Below are 17,500 nucleotides of genomic sequence, written 5' to 3' on the forward strand. Positions count from 1 at the left end.
ATTTTCTCAGTTGTCATTTTCAATAGCTGTCCCGTGAAAGGGTCTTCTACCACAACCTCCATCATTTCTTAACACTTCTACCATTTCGTATGGTCCATTCCACTCTACACAGTTTCTTACACTCCCAGAACTCTGTGATCTCTCATTTTACTCACACTAACACATCCAGATTCACCTTTTGTTCTTTACATTTTAGATTTGCAACACTCCAATACTTTTGGGTCATTTTCTCGTGAGTCTCCCAAATAGCATGGTGGAAAATGTCAAGATCGCTTTCCTCACTGTTTACAGCAGGTAATCGGGTACCCAACATGCACAGCGGAGGTCGCAAGAAGAAAGCTTGTTTGGGTCAATGGGTGATACTGGTGTGGACAGCTGCGTTCATAGTGTTCTGACACTTTACCGCAATTGAGGTCACTGCAGAGGATGACCTTGGCATCAGGCAACCAAGATAGTTTTGAGGGTGGTGAGGTGTCGTGTAGTAGAGGCTGATGATCGAGGTATTGCTGGCAAGCCGCTCTCGTTTTACCTTTTATCTCCACGTGTGTGTGTTGTTTTCTAAAGATATGATTTTACAAATCTACGAAGATAATTTACAATTATACACATTATCTGTAAGTGATGTATGCTCCAGGTGAACTGCTTTGACTGTAAATCCCACCGCTAAGCCACCAGTGTAATGCCGGGGAAAATAAGAAAAAGGTAACCAATTATGAAACTTTTGAATGAATTTTGAAACAATTTTTGACAAAATGATAGCAGTAGCTGTTATCAAAGGCACTGGTTTTAATTTTAAAAGAGTAACACAGAATACAAATCCATAAACTTTGCAATAAACTGATGGAATAATAAGAAGTGAAATTTCTCCCCACAGTGATGTTCGTTCCGTTTACAGTCCAGTTCACCAGAGAGAGGATATCTCACTCACCGCAAAATGAAATACTAAAAAAAAAACTACATAATATAATTCATTACACAGCCTTACAATTGAGATGCGGCATTACTTACGACTTTCCACAAGTTCGGCGGAGGTCGCGCGCGACTTTAACACTTCCTAATTTACCAGAAAATAACACTCAACTTGTCTTTGGGCCGCAATGCACTGTTTATGGAAAGAAGTGTACTAAATGGTGCCACTTCCTCAAACAAACACATTTAATCTTGTCTTTGGGGGCCTTGTTACACCGTTTTTTGGGAGGAGGAGGACGTACCGTGGTGAGTGACAGTCTCCCCCTTCACTTTACCAAACACCATCGCCAACCAATCATTTCACATTTCTCTATTTTCCACAAAACAATATTCTATCAAAATACACACACACACACACACACACACACACGTGGACCAAGCTGGGAGAGAGGGTAGCCATCTCTGTTCAGGCGGAGAGTGGAGCCGGACTCAGTAAGCAATTCAACAATATATAATTATATATGTATAAGCAACATGTTTTAAATAAAAGTTACATTAAAATTTCAGGAGCGAGTAAGCAACCAACCTGATCAGGCGAAGAGTGGAACCAGACTGAACTGGAAAGTAAACTTTGAGCTCTTTCTCGCTGTAAACTCCCTGGCTGCCCCTGTTTCCTCCCCCCTCCCAAAATATTGGCAGTTGCCGCAATAGGACTGGTGTGGAGTAATTAAAAGTGATTTGATTGACATTACTAATGAAATTACATTGATGAAAGACACTTTTCCAAACAGCTCAGTTCTCCTTCTACCTACTGAAGAGAAAAATTCATTTAAACTTCTGATTATATAGCGAGTGAATTTAATGTTTTTGATTCATGACTGGCTACCATCTCTCTCTCAGATAGACAGGTACTCATACGGTATGTCTGTATGTCTGATAGCCACATGTGCGTCATTACATTTATAGTTATGACCTTAATAACTAAAAACTTAATATTATTGTCCCCGGCATTGCATTTGTTGATTTTGATGTTGCAGCTGGATGAGGAGGAAAAAGTTTGAGTGTTGAAGGCAGATGTCCTTTGAAGGGAAGTTGTGTCACTCGCACAGGCTGATTAGTTTCAAGGTGTGCCATCTTGAGTCAATCCACAACAACAATTTAAGGTTTTCCATCTCTGTCGATTATGAAGGGTTAGGTATTGTGTAGTACGTACTTTGAACAGTCCCTCATATGGTTTTTGTAGTGATGCACGCACGGTATCTCAGTAAAGGAACACGTAGTTACAGTGCTGAAGGTCTGATGGGACATATGTAGTTTAGAGTCCCTGTCTGGATGCTGAGGTAGAGGAGAACCTACCTACTCTCCTGTGTAGGCGCGTTAGCATGAGTGTAGGCAGTTCATCCTATCCACATGCTGCTGGGATGAAGTCTCCTGGAACTGTAAGCAGGGCACCGTACACCAGCTTGGTTGAAGAAGTTCTCAGGTCCTTCTTTGGGCCAGTGCGTATGCCCAACATGACCCAAGGCAATTCGTCCATCCAGTGTGGGTCGATGGGTCATGCCCTGAAGGATGCCTTTATCTACCATTGAAAACGTTCCACTAGACCGTTTGCTTGTGTGTGATAGGCTGTTGTGTGGTGTAGTTGAGTCCCAAACAGCTGCATCATGGTCCAAAGCCCGAACGTGATCTAGGCACCTCTGTCAGAGGAGATGTCTACTGGCGTGCCTAAGCAGGCAATATACTGTGAGCGGTGAAAGCACGTGCATAGGTCATCGTGGATCGAGGCATCAGCAAGTGGATTGGCTTCTGGCCCTCTTGTGAATCTGTCCACGATGGTGAATAGGTATGTGGCACCTCTAGAAGGGGGCAGCAGTCTGACAATGTTGACATATATGTGGTCAAAATGCTGGTCTGGCAGGGCAAAGCTTTGGAATGGTACTCTTCCAAAGCCAAGTAGTCAAGGCCTTGGGCCAATTAATGCATTTATGGTAATGATGGTCGAGCATGACAGTGCATCTGCAACCTAGTTGTTCTTTCCTGCAATATGCTGGACATTAGTTGTGTATTCGGAGATGTAGGTTAGATGCTGCTGCTGACAGGCTGACCAAGGATCAGACACTTTACCCAAACATGCACACAGGGTTGGGGCACTAAGAAAGAACGGTATTCAAGTCACGCTATAGTCATCCCTCTCATGGATTATGTTTGGTACCAGAGGTTCTCAACCTGAGATACGAGTACCCACTGGGTACGTGGCTCTTACTTGAGGGGTTCTCAACCTGGGGTATGCGTACGTGACAAGTTTCTCAGAATACTTTAGTTTTTTAATAACTGCAAACCCTGTTTGTAGGAAGTAGCCTACATGTATTGGGCTAGATGTGTCCTCCACTACAACCAGGGCACGTTAATAACGTTAGCAAGGAAACTATTGGAGTTATGTCACTTGAGAGAAAGCTCTCTTGAACTACAGTTGCTACACAACCTTGCCAACCTATAATATTTAGTTCTGTTTTATTACTTTTATATGTTATTCACACACACAGTGACTTACCTATCACATACTAGTTACAAGTTGCAACCAACTGCAAGCAGCATTAGTTCACTGCCACAATGATCGAATGTTGAGTGTTGTTAAATGTTTTGTATGCTAGCAGTCAGTCACATAATTTTTCCCTGTGAAGCACTAGTTCCTATCGACACTACTTCATAGTGACATACTCATATTAATTGAAAATTTTGTCTGCTCCACATAATAATAATTTAAACTTAATAAACTAAGTTAATAAACCATGCACTTATTTTTACCCTTCCTGATGCTACATTGTGGGTAAGGTGTACATAAACAATACTAAAAGACTTCAACTGGTACATACGATTAAAAGATTGAGATCCCCAGCAGTCTAGCCATGGTTACTTCTTATTATGACTGTGAAATGCAAGGGTTAGCATCATACAGATACCAAAAACCACCATTGAATCTTGCAATGAACTTAGTATGAATGTCTTAGTGACTTAAGTTGGATAGATAGCAAAATGTGTAGACTAGACTAACAGTCATTATAATTATTTCTTTTTTCCATTTTTCCTAGATAATAATATATTTAAGTTGCTGTAAATAAATATCCTGCTCAGTGTGTTTTCAGACACTATACAGTTACACAGACGACATGATTTGATTGTGTCTAGATACATATACTCAACATCAAGTTAACAGAGTACATACAATTTTTATCATAAAAAGTACGTACAACTAACATATATCAAACTGGAATTTCCCTTAGAAACAATATTCAATGTACGTTTAGTTTAAACAATTCAATTAGTAAAGTGATGGTTGTCTAATTACATCCACACTTACTGCTAATCTGTGGTTTATGAAGGATTGAGTGAGTTATGCCAAAGATTCAACTTCATGGTTTTGGAAATAGTTTTAGATACTTGTATTATGTATATGTAGATCAGTCTTGATTATCTAATGATGTCTGTCTATGCTGAAATCTTTAGGACTACTGGTGCTTTCATTCCTTTTTATTTTTTTTGTGATTCTATTTTTCTTGGCCAGAGCACCTCTTGAATAAAGAATAAACTATTTGGTGAACTGATCCATTATGCATTCTTTAGGGTTTTCTTGAAATTTTACTAATCACCATTGTCTTCATAATAAGCTTACAATATAACTATTTCCTACTACATGCAGTGCACCTGGGCTTGAGAGAACTGGATCTGTATGAAACTTGAAGAAACTGTGTTATTAATAATGACCTTATGTGTTTTTGCAGGGCATAACTATACCAGCTATGAACACCATCCTGGCCTCCTGGTTTTTGCCAACGGAGAGGATCAAATATACTGCTCTTATAATGTCAGGTATGAACTACTCTAGGGTTAAAACATGTCACACATCTGGATCACAGGTGATGGGCAAGTACTACCACCCCAAGTACTGGACCTTTGCATGTCTAGAGTAGGATGTCTAGTTTCTTGCTCTACTATCTTTAACCATTGCATCCTGGTACTCATTTAAAGCTGGATAAAATAATGAGCAGACAGTTATGTGAGAAAAATCCCAAGAGCAGATGTGGATTAGAATCAAGGACATCTTACAATATGATAAGTGTTGCTATAAGAAAATATGAACATGTGAAAATGATTGAAGCTGCAAGAAGCTTTCAGACTTACCTACATGTAGCAATCCTTCATTTGAACCATTGCACTCCACATTACATACCTTCAGATAAAATGCTAGACATGATTTCCTCCAAAATAATGACTGCTTATCATGACTATGGTGAAAGCCTTGGCAGGGGGGGTCACGTAGCCTTGCCAGAAGTACTGTAGCTTGGGATAATATTAATTTTATCTCACAAATTACATTTTTTATGCTCTTACATTTTTTTTTTTTGTTTTGGTGCAAAACAAAACATGTGCTACATTAGTTCAATGTCATTAGGTGATATTATGGGTGTATGTATGTGTGTTTGTGGGTGGATATGATAGTAAGCCCTAAGTAGGGGGATCATATGGGTTTCAAACTTTTAGGTAAGGGATTGCGAGTGCCATAAGGTTGGGAACCACTGCTCGAGATCAATGAGTCCTAAAGTGTGTGTTGTGACTCCCTAGTATGCCACCATTATCTGTCTCCTTGGTGTCCTGTGAAAATTTGGCTAGGATTTTGATTTGCGTACATAATACTACCAGGTTGTGATTTAGGTTTAGGTTTTATCCTATTTTTCCTTTTAGTCATTAACCCAGCTTCGGTTATTCTAAAAGAAATTGATACTTGCTGTTTCTTAGTGTGCTGTCCAAATAGTTTTAAAACCACTGCTCTAAATATTAAGACAAAGAGGAGAGTAGGTTGCAGTAAACCAATCAATTTACTGCTGCAAAATACCTGGTTACTTTTTTAATGATATTATCTAACAATAGTACTTCTAAAATTTGCATAGCCATTTAATTTACTTTGATTGAGTCACTATTCATTTAATACTTTTGTTAACCATAACCTTAAAAGAAATATTCATAAACACAGCTTCATATTTTTTCTATTGAAATTAATCATGATAATAGCATAATATGCTATTATCATTATCCATTACTATATTATAGTAATGGAAACATATGTGATTTACATAAAGATCTCTGAATAACTTATGTGAATACTCTGGGCAACAGGCTGTCAGGTGGGGGCTGCAGTGGGCATGACATTCAGTGGACTGTTAGCGGACTCCTTCTTACTGCATGGATGGCCATCAGTCTTCTACTTCTTTGGAGCTGTAGGGATTGTATGGAGCATGACTTGGTGCTTCTTAGTTTACAGCCAACCTGAGGACCATCCTGGTGTTTCCCCTGAACTTCTGAGCAGACTGCAAGAAAACCAGCATTCTGTCAAGCAAAGGGAGGTAAAACATTCTAATTTGTCATGATAGCCAACACTCTGGCAGGCAAAAGGAGATGAGACATTCTCACCTTTCAAGATAGATTGTCTTGGGATTTTGAAAAACAATTCATCTGAAAAGGAAGGGAATTTCTAACCTTAGAGTTTACTGTATATAGTCAGTTCAGTTTTTAAAGAATATTAGTTATGTAAGAATAAGAAATAGAATAAGGCAAAATTTTCCAATGAAAGGTATGAAGGAGTTTAGATAGTACATATGTAACTTCTACACTAAAAATATGAACAGAAAAAGCATCAAAATTGTAAAAAATCATTTATAATGAGGATGAAGGTGAGAGGACCTAGTTTATTAGCAAGTTCAGGAAAAATTGACCAAGGAAGAGACAACATAAAGTGACAGATCTCTTTGCAATGGACATAGAGATTCCACACACTTATCTAAATTTGATCCTTGACTATTTCAAAGCAGTGTATTTTGGACTTTCATACAGCTGAAGCCTTTGCTCCATATTTATTTCTAGTTTAGAACAAATAGGAGTATGTATGAATGGTAGACAAAATCACATTCAAGGAATCATGCAAAAATTTATTGCATCATTATTGATCAAGGAAAAACTCAACAAAGAAAACCTTAAAAGGAAAAAAGAATTAATTGCTTATCCTCATCCTCAACATGATGTTAATTTATTCTTCCTGAATGTCATTATGCTAATTCCACAAGAAAGTACGTTAGTGGTGATTATTTTCATTATGTTTTATCCAGGAAGTAAAAGTTCATCCTTATGCTCTTCAGCATGTCCCTTTCTTAGTTTGTTTATGTTTTTTTTTTTTTTTTTTTATACCATGTGGGCTTTTCACGGGAATTTATGGGCTAAAGGGGATACTTTTTAGGGTACTTCCTATCTTAAAGCCCACCCGCTAGGAAACCATTGCCCCGAGTGAGGAAGCCCAACCTACACTCAGACCGTGGACAGGATTCGAACCCGTGCGCTTGGAGACCTCTAGGATCCCAAAGCACGCATGGTTCCACTGTACCATGGCGTAGGTCATTCTGCATTATTTCTCAAAGATCTTATTCTTTGATTGCTCTTTATAGTGTATCATTTCACAACTGCTGTGTCCATATACATATGCACCTAATTTTTCCAAGTTCCATCATTTATCATTTAATCATATTAGATTGAAATCCAATCTTATGCTCCATTCACATGTCTTTCTGGTTTGTTATCCTCCTTGATAATCACAAATCACCTACAAATACATGCTGAACAAATTAATCAATCCCTCATGCTTATCATGTACGACACGACATACACTGAAAACCTCATCAGTGACAACTGGTATTCTGTGATATTCTGCTTGTTACTTCCCATCACCTGAACTGTTCATCTCATTCACTTGTAAACTTCTTTTTCTGAAAGCTGAAGTATTTCTCACTCACACTTCTTTTTTATCATTACAATTAATTACTATTTTATCTTTAGCTTTTAAATGTTATTTCTATTCCTTGATATGTATATGTTTAGACAATATCATCAGTATAAATATCCTCAGGTTGTGCAAATCCCATGGAAGTCCCTCGCTAGTTCATTGCCTCTATGGGGAGTTGTTCTGGCTGGTCTGGGTAATGACTATGGATTCTACACCTTTTTGGCTGACCTGCCCACCTACCTGAATGATGTTCACCACTTACACATAACCAGTGTGAGCTTTCTATTTGTACTCATGGAACATTTCTAGTTATTATTAGACAGTATGCAAGCTGCTGAGTGGTCTTACAAGTCTAACTAGCATCTCCTACTATACTGTTAGTCTTAGATAATAAGTGCAGTACTTTTCAAAGCTCCTGTGCTCTGATTAATGTTACAGGTGGGGATGGCATCTCTTGTGCTTATAGTTCCTTATCCATATGTTAAAACCCTTCTTTTATATTACCAGTAGAATAAATATGGCTATATGCCTAATGTGTAATAGAAGAAAGAATGATGTTAGTGTATTTGTTCCCAGTGTGTTGTTAGAGGCAACCACAGAGGGGAGAGTGAGGGAACTGAGAGCTTCCTCCTATCTTATTCCCAAAGTGAAGCAAGATATTATTTCCTCCTTTGATAAAAATATCTGCTAGGTAGTACACATTTATTTGTAGCATATAAACATAGATAATAAACATGAGAAAGCAAGAACTTTGAAATTTTCTTTTCTTTGATTCAGATTGGCTTATTGTCGGCTCTTCCCTTCCTCCTGATGCTTTTGTGGAGCCTTGCCTGGGGTGCTCTTATGCACACTCTGAGCAAGAGGAACTTTGTGTCTCTAGTAACAGTTAGGAGGATGTCCATGGCTGTAGGTGAGAATCCATACCAGCTTTTTTAAATCATCATTCACTATATTATCATATTCATGCATGTCTGTTCATGAAATGTTTTAATGCTTCCATATCTCTGTTCAGATTTTGTTTGTGTACATTATCACTTGTTCTTATTTTTTTTTTTTGAACAAACATAAATGTTTGTAAACATTTTTCTGCCTAGAGTGTAATACTTATTATTATAATTGTTGCAAATATGTAATCTAAATTTCACTGTCTCAATATAACTTTGTTTTATAGGTTTGTGGTTCCCTTACTGAAGGACAGTCCACATAGCATTGTTATTAGTTTTTCACAACTTTTCTACAGCCTTTTACAATAAATTCACCCATCAGAAACATTAAAGTCATGAAAGGAAAGGAAACACAGTTGATTTTAGTGTGTTGTGAAGGAATATAGTGAATGTACATGCTTGTGAGTAAGATAACAGCATTCCCTGCACAAAGAACTTCTTGAAGTGGCTGCTTTTCTCTTTAAGTATATCATAAAATAAGTTGTATAGATTAAAGTTAGACATCTTCATTTATATTCATCATAACATGCAGTATAAGCTTAGTTACAGCATTTTTTTTATCATACTATTTTCTCTCCATAAACAGCTATGTATGGACCAGTGGTGGGACTGATGGTGTTAATGTTCATGCAGTACAACATGGCAGTTACAGTTAGCATGACTTGTTTGGTGGTAATGCTTAATGGGGCAGCCAGCAGTGGGTACCTCTCCTCACTTCAAGATCTGGCACCCAATCTTGCTGGGACACTAATGGGTCTAACAAACACAGTTGGGTCTCTTGCTGGCATTGGCAGTCCTGCCCTTACTGGTTATATTACTGGAGAGAGTGTGAGTTCTTTGATGCATGTGTGCTCATATACTTAATTTTGTTTCCATTACAACAGCAGTCTTCTTATGCATGTTAATGAGGTCAACAGCTCTCTTCACTCCCCAGAAGACTGAATGGCCATGGAGGATTGTGTTCCTCATTATTGCTGTGTTATATTTTGCCACATGCACATTCTACTTGATCATCATATCAGCTGATGTACAGCCATGGAATGAACCTCAAGGTATTTACACTCAGACTGGTTCTGTGCCAGTCTCTCAAATAAAACAAACTCATGTATGTATGTATTTACAGCTAAAATAGAAATTAACAATTTATATACTTTATCTTAAAGGCTCTTTAAGAGTTCACCTGCGTTACCATGGGCGTCGTCGTAGCCATCACCAGCAAGTTCCTGCCATCCATCACCATCTGGCTGATTGAAGGAAGACTGAATCTGTCTGCCTCATCCAATGATATTTGTGTGTCGAAATTTCTGCTGCTGAACAATTGTGACATGTTATGTTACAGACAAAATAACCAATGAGAAGTGTGATTATTGTATGTACACTGTGCTTTCAGTTAAGATCTTCCTTATTTTATATTTTGTCTTTCATTTTAGCCAATTTTGAGCAAAATAGTTTGATAGATTTATTTGTGTGTATCAATACATTTTAATTTTGAATGATGTACTTGTAAGTAAGTATGAGTATAAAGCACTAAAAGATAAAAATAAAAGCCTTTACACCACTGGAATGTTCATTAAAGCACAAGCAGATAGGCTATGGTGTTCAGGATAATGTTTCACAACATATTGTTTGTTTTTATGACCTGAATGAGAGGTAGAATTAATTTTATTATTTTCACATTCAGTTGAAAGTACATTTTCCTTATATAGAATAATTATTTAAAAGTAACAAAGTTATTTTGCTTGCTATAGCTACTACTTGTTATTGGCATGTCATGGATTAAATTTAACTTCATCATATGCCAGCCACAACACTTAAAAGAAAAGTAAGATTATGTCTCTGAAGCCTTGCATTATTAACTTCTTGAAGAGAATATCGATCCCATCATATGTGTAACATGAACACCTGAGAGACTACACCAAGATTATCATCATAATAACCTTTTGTAAGTTCAGTGCAAGGAAAACTGTTTTACAGTCCTCTCCACTTTTCTCTTTTAACTGTTTGTATATTCCACACCACTTCAATATCTTCTAATCTCCTCTCTTCATCCATTCTATCATTATATAATGTAGTGTATATATGAAGGGTTTAACACATATTGTGTCTTTTCAGTTCTATTTGTTACTATTGCCACACACATATATATATATATATATATATATATATATATATATATATATATATATATATATATATATATATATATATATATATATATATATATATATATATATATATATATATATATATATATATATATATATATATATATATATATATATATATATATATATATATATATATATATATATATATATATATATATATATATATATATATATATATATATATATATATATATATATATATATATATATATATATATATATATATATATATATATATATATATATATATATATATATATATATATATATATATATATATATATATATATATATATATATATATATATATATATATATATATATATATATATATATATATATATATATATATATATATATATATATATATATATATATATATATATATATATATATATATATATATATATATATATATATATATATATATATATATATATATATATATATATATATATATATATATATATATATATATATATATATATATATATATATATATATATATATATATATATATATATATATATATATATATATATATATATATATATATATATATATATATATATATATATATATATATATATATATATATATATATATATATATATATATATATATATATATATATATATATATATATATATATATATATATATATATATATATATATATATATATATATATATATATATATATATATATATATATATATATATATATATATATATATATATATATATATATATATATATATATATATATATATATATATATATATATATATATATATATATATATATATATATATATATATATATATATATATATATATATATATATATAGAGAGAGAGAGAGAGAGAGAGAGAGAGAGAGAGAGATTATTATATATTTTGTACCATTTCTTTTTTTTTTAATAACTTCATCCAGTTTCATTTCCATCTCGTTACAGTCACACCAGATTGTTTTAACAACACAACAGATCAGAACATGTTCTCTTGCTGGTGTTGTAACGTCACGTGCAGTGATCAAAGTTCTCGTCGCCATTTGTCAAATGTATGTTTTTAGCATCTCTCCCTGTGCCGAGGCTAGGTAGGGTGCGCCCCCCGACTGCTGGGAACGGGGCAATTATAGGGATGTGGTAGTCATACTTAGATTTTCAGCTGTAGTTTCCACGTTCTCTAGTACACGACAGTCGACAGTCCGATAGCTTAGCTTATTAAGAAATAAATCTCAGCGTTGTTCTATAATCTGATTTCTGGTACCAATCCACGTGACAGTAATATTATTCCATTATTAAAGGGTGAATACATTTATAATATTTATGTTTATTCATATTTCTTCGAACATTCTGTTGTCAGCTGCAGTGAACACCTGTTCGAACACCTGTCTTATCTTCACCTCATTCTCCAGTCTCCTCTCCCAGCTCCACGCATCGGCGCAGCTTCAGTCCGCGACAAAGTCTTCCTCGTGGCCGTCAACGTATTTGCACTGTGGACTCAGTTGCAATAATTGTGAAGCTCATTAATATCAACGTGTTTTGTTGTTCAGGTCACAGCAGAATAAGGACTATCGTTGCAAGAGCGAGACCATTGCCGCAGTCAGTATTTCAGGGACGCAGGTAAAGCGATGCCTATAGTGCTGTGCAATAGTGAGTAATGTGTGTGTGTGTGTGTGTGTGTGTAATTCACCACGGTCGTCTACTGTTACGGAGCGAGCTCAGAGCTCATAGATCGATCTTCGGGTAGGACTGAGACCACAACACACTCTTGCTAACTGCATGCCTCCACTCCTCCTGCGGCCACGCTGCACAAGGCTTTCTTCTTCCTCTCTTCCCTATTCTGTCCAACTCTCTAATGCAAGAGTTAACCAGTACGCTCAATCATTCATCCCTTTCACTGGTAAACTCTGGAACTCCTTCCCTACATCTGTATTTCCAAATTCCTACAACTTGTCTTCTTTTAAGAGGGAGGTATCGAGGCATTTGCTCCCCTAATTCTGGCTGACGGTTTTGGCACTTTTTCTACTCTTTGGAGAGCCAGCGCTCAAGTGGGCTTTTTTCTAACTTTCTTTTTTTTTTGCCCTTGGTTGGCCCTCTTCCCTACGTAAAAAAAAAAAAAAAAAAAAACCGGGAAAGCAAGGCCACAACCTCTCGAGTTACATCCCGTACCTACTGGCTGCTAGGTGAACAGGGGCTACACATTTAAGAGGCACGCCCATTTGCCTCGCCGCGTACAGAATTCGAACCCGGACCTTCTCGGTTGCGAGCCGAGTGTGCTAACCATTACACTACGCGGTGTGTGTGTGTGTGTGTGTTTCCATAATTTGTTATTTGGCGAAACGAGGAAATATTACCAAATGATATTTTTGTTACGGATCTATCTATACATTATGTTCATATGATTGTTCGATTCTGTTTGTATGCGCGAACCATCTCTCTTACCAATACGAGGATGAGACGGTGTCTGGACATTTTCACAGAAAGCACAAAAAACAGTGTATGTGTGTGTGTGTTTCACTGTTTGATCTGCTGCAGTCTCTGACGAGACAGCCAGATACGGAACGAGCTCAGAGCTCATTATTTCCGATCTTCGGATAGGCCTGAGACCAGGCACACACTACACACCAGGACAACAAGGTCACAACTCCTCAATTTACATCCCGTACCTACTCACTGCTAGGTGAACAGGGGCTACACGTGAAAGGAGACACACCCTAATATCTCCACCCGGCCGGGGAATCGAACCCCGGCCCTCTGGCTTGTGAAGCCAGCGCTCTAACCACTGAGCTACCGGGTGTGTGTGTGTGTACAAGCTTTTGATTTTCTTTTTTTTTTCACAAGATCTTTCAGGTGACCAGTTGAGCAAGAGTGCTGTCCACGGCAATGACGTATATCGCATTTGTATGTTTACATCAACATCGACGGACGGTGCAGCTGTGTTGAAACGAGCAGTTATATTTCTTATCAGCTGCAGTGTCGTGTGGTGGTCCAAGAGAGCAATGGTACAGTATGCTAGTAAATGTTGATCGCTGATCTATCTGTCGATGTGCATGCCACTGCCATAGACAGCAGTCTCGCTTAACTGGTCAGTTAAGAAAAGATCGTGAGGAAAAGTTATACACACACACACACACACACACACACACACACACGGCCCGGTAGCTCAGTGGTTAGAGCGCTGGCTTCACAAGCCAGATGACCGGGGTTCGATTCCCCGGCCGGGTGGAGATATTTGGGTGTGTCTCCTTTCACGTGTAGCCCCTGTTCACCTAGCAGTGAGTAGGTACGGGATGTAAATCGAGGAGTTGTGACCTTGTTGTCCCGGTGTGTGGTGTGTGCCTGGTGTCAGACCTATCCCAAGATCGGAAATAATGAGCTCTGAGCTCGTTCCGTAGGGTAACGTCTGGCTGTCTCGTCAGAGACTGCAGCAGATCAAACAGTGAACACACACGCACATACACACTCATACCGCGTAGTGTAGTGATTACTACACTGTGAATTATATTGGAAAATACAGTTTTCCACATAGAACGGTGGAAAAATGGATTGTACTAAGTGATGAAGTTGTTACAGCACATAATGTGCATAGCTATAAAGAAAAAATAGATAAATGGAGATATGGAGACAGGAAACTGAGTCCCGCTGGAACCCTGTACAATACAACTAGGTAAATACACCGCGCAGTGTAGTGGTTACTGGTTAGCACGCTTGGCTCATAACCTAGACTCCTAGAGGGCCCCGGTCCGAGTCTCGGGAAGCGACAAGACAAGCCTCTTAATGTGTAGCCTTTGTTCACCTAAGCAGTAAATAGGTATGGGATGTGGCCTCCCTTTCCCGGTGTGTGGTGTGTGATGTAGTCTCAGTCCTACCCGAAGATTGGCCAGTATATGAGTTCTGAGTTCTTTCCGTAGCGGGAAAGGCTGGCTGGGTGACAAGAAAACGACCGTGGTAAATAAAACACACACACACACACACACACACAGACTCTCTCTCTCTCTCTCTCTCTCTCTCTCTCTCTCTCTCTCTCTCTCTCCTATGAAAATAATAATCGGTAATAATAATGGTAATAATGATAATAATGACAGTAATAAGGATAATGATAATATTAATGATAATAATGATTTTTGATAGTAGTGATAATAATTATAGTAATAATAATAATAATGATAATAGTAATTATAATAATAATAATAATAATAATAATAATAATAATAATAATAATAATAATAATAGTAATAAATGTATTAATGATAGTAATGATGATAATAATTATAATGTAATGATAATAATGATAATAATAATAATGATGACAATAATAATAATAATAATAATAATAATAATAATAATAATAATAATAATAACAATAATAATAATAACAATAATAATAACTGATGATAATATAAAGCAATAATAATATTAAGAATAATGATGATAATGATAATAATAATAATAATAATAATAATAATAATGATAATAGGAATAACAATAATAACAGGAATAATGATGATAATGAAAATAATATTAATAATTATATCAATACTGTTTACATGATCACAGTAAGATGGAGGCCATGCGGAGCAAACTGAACGGAGCGGGCGGCGGGCTGTGGAAGTACGGGACCATGCAGGAAGCCGTGGATATTGACCTGGACGAGGACTTCTGTAGGTGAGTGATGGGCGAATGAATGCTGGATGGTGAATACACAATGCGGAGTAGCAGGGTCTGTAGTCTGTGTGTAGCCAGTGGTTTTTGAAATTGATACCACAAAGTACACTGCTTTACATTCCACATGATTAGTGCATGTTCTATAGTCATACAATACCTGAAAGGCAACACATTCTGAAACTTTTCGGCGTGTTATCTCGAATACTTGAAATTAGCACACTCCAGAGAAGATAAAAGTGTTTTCATGATTCTAGAATTGGTTTTATAACGATGAAATAATTGAAGTTTCATGACAACATTTTTAAGGAACGGTTGTCTCTCTTTCCCGAACAGTACAGCGTGTTCGGATTTCAGGTTTGATTCATTAACACAGTACTCTTCCCCTGAAACTCAAGTTGATTTGAATGAGTTCTTCAGTTTTCTAATAAAGACTATGAAACTTAGTCTTTGGTATTTCAATATACTAATTGTGTTTCACTTCCGTCTTTGTTTGAGATGATAAATTTTCGTTAAGATGATGTATCATGAATGGAGAGAGAGAGAGAGAGAGAGAGAGAGAGAGAGAAACAAACTTCCATGAAAACCCAATGTATTATTTCTGAAGCTTTAAAAAATGGTCGTGGTGAGAGAATCAAGCGTTTCGAAAATTCAATGCGAGTGAGCTCAGATTTTGAACCATTGAATACCAAAGTCCCTTCTAATTCTCAGTTCAGTCAGTTGACAATATTTAGTTGAGAGCAGCCATGAGCGTATCTGTGTTTGGTTACTGTGTTGGCCTGCGAGGCGAGCCGCCTGCTCCCTTGTGCCTAGAGGAATGTACGCACCTTTTGGACGAGGATTTTTATACGTATGTATTGAGCTTATAGATTATTGTAAATTATGGCATGTGATTAATCTCTCTCTCTCTCTCTCTCTCTCTCTCTCTCTCTCTCTCTCTCTCTCTCTCTCTCTCTCTCCGATATGTGGTAAAACATTTTTTTTATACATTTCTTATTTTGTGTGTTTATCTTTAATTGTTTTTGTCTGTCATTTGATCACTTATAGCATGTCCTATAGTCAAACCAGACAAACATGGCTGCATGCACGATTTAGGTTAGCAAATTCCAACATTGTTGGAAACGCCAGCTGATTGTGACGTCACGCACAGTGCGGGTCGTTTGTGTTTTGGTGGTGCGGTGTCCACGGGGGGCCGGTTAGATTTTGAATAGTTATTTCTATATTCTATGGGCTCATACTATGCAATTTTATTAGTATGGGAAGAGCGAAAGCTTGTGCTGTTCGTGGTTGTGTACCTGCCAAGAATAACAAGTTAAAATACTACACATTCCCCACAAATAAGATCTTGGCAAGGAAATGGGTTGAGAAATGTTCTCGCAATAACATTAATGTGAAATATGCCGCGATTTGTCAGAACCACTTTAGTTCAGCACAGATTCGCAGAAATCTAAAGTATGAACTTTTAGATTTACCGGTTCTATCGAACTGGAGCCATAGGCTACCGGGTAATGAAACGGCGATCCACGATTTTAAATCGCGCGGCGATCAGTGTTTATATTCATGACGTCACGCCCAGTACCCTTTTCTAAACCCTTAACGCTAGCCCCATGAGTTTAAGACCCAAGTGCGCTAACCTTGTCTGTATCTAAATCGTGGCTGCATGTGTCCGGCATTAATGTTATGTTTGCACTCGACACACACATGGCGATCTCTCTCGCTCATACTTTCATCTTTTGTTTAAATTTTTAATTCATCTAACGTGTCGTCTTCCTTCCTATCAACTGATTCACCGGAAGGAGGTTGCCAGGACTCCTCTGATATTTTAACCTCTTTGTGGAACTTTATAGATCTATTACATTGCAAGTAAACATCCTAACTTACCACTTAACGTAACCATATCCATAGCGCACAATTGTAATTATATTTCATAATGTCACCTGTTTGGCCCAAGTGGTTTAGTGCTCTTAGGTAATGAGGTCAATTAAC

General features: G+C 36.8%; 1 protein-coding gene across 7 annotated transcripts in view; it reads left to right on the top strand.

Annotated features, from left to right (window-relative positions):
• Positions 1-10,301, top strand: part of LOC123520704 (sialin-like) — a 31,409-nt gene extending 21,108 nt beyond the window's left edge. For all 7 annotated transcript variants that reach the window (XM_045283237.1, XM_045283240.1, XM_045283241.1 and 4 more), the window contains 7 exons: positions 4,689-4,776; positions 6,082-6,308; positions 7,859-8,008; positions 8,513-8,645; positions 9,266-9,507; positions 9,614-9,731; positions 9,843-10,301. In XM_045283237.1, the coding sequence (XP_045139172.1) occupies positions 4,689-4,776; positions 6,082-6,308; positions 7,859-8,008; positions 8,513-8,645; positions 9,266-9,507; positions 9,614-9,731; positions 9,843-9,931 (1,047 nt within the window). In that variant the 3' untranslated portion in view covers positions 9,932-10,301. The remainder of the gene's footprint in view (positions 1-4,688; positions 4,777-6,081; positions 6,309-7,858; positions 8,009-8,512; positions 8,646-9,265; positions 9,508-9,613; positions 9,732-9,842) is intronic.
• Positions 10,302-17,500: the final 7,199 nt, after the last annotated feature.

Source organism: Portunus trituberculatus, chromosome 47 (assembly GCF_017591435.1).
Source record: "Portunus trituberculatus isolate SZX2019 chromosome 47, ASM1759143v1, whole genome shotgun sequence".
Taxonomy (NCBI): Eukaryota; Metazoa; Arthropoda; class Malacostraca; order Decapoda; family Portunidae; genus Portunus; species Portunus trituberculatus.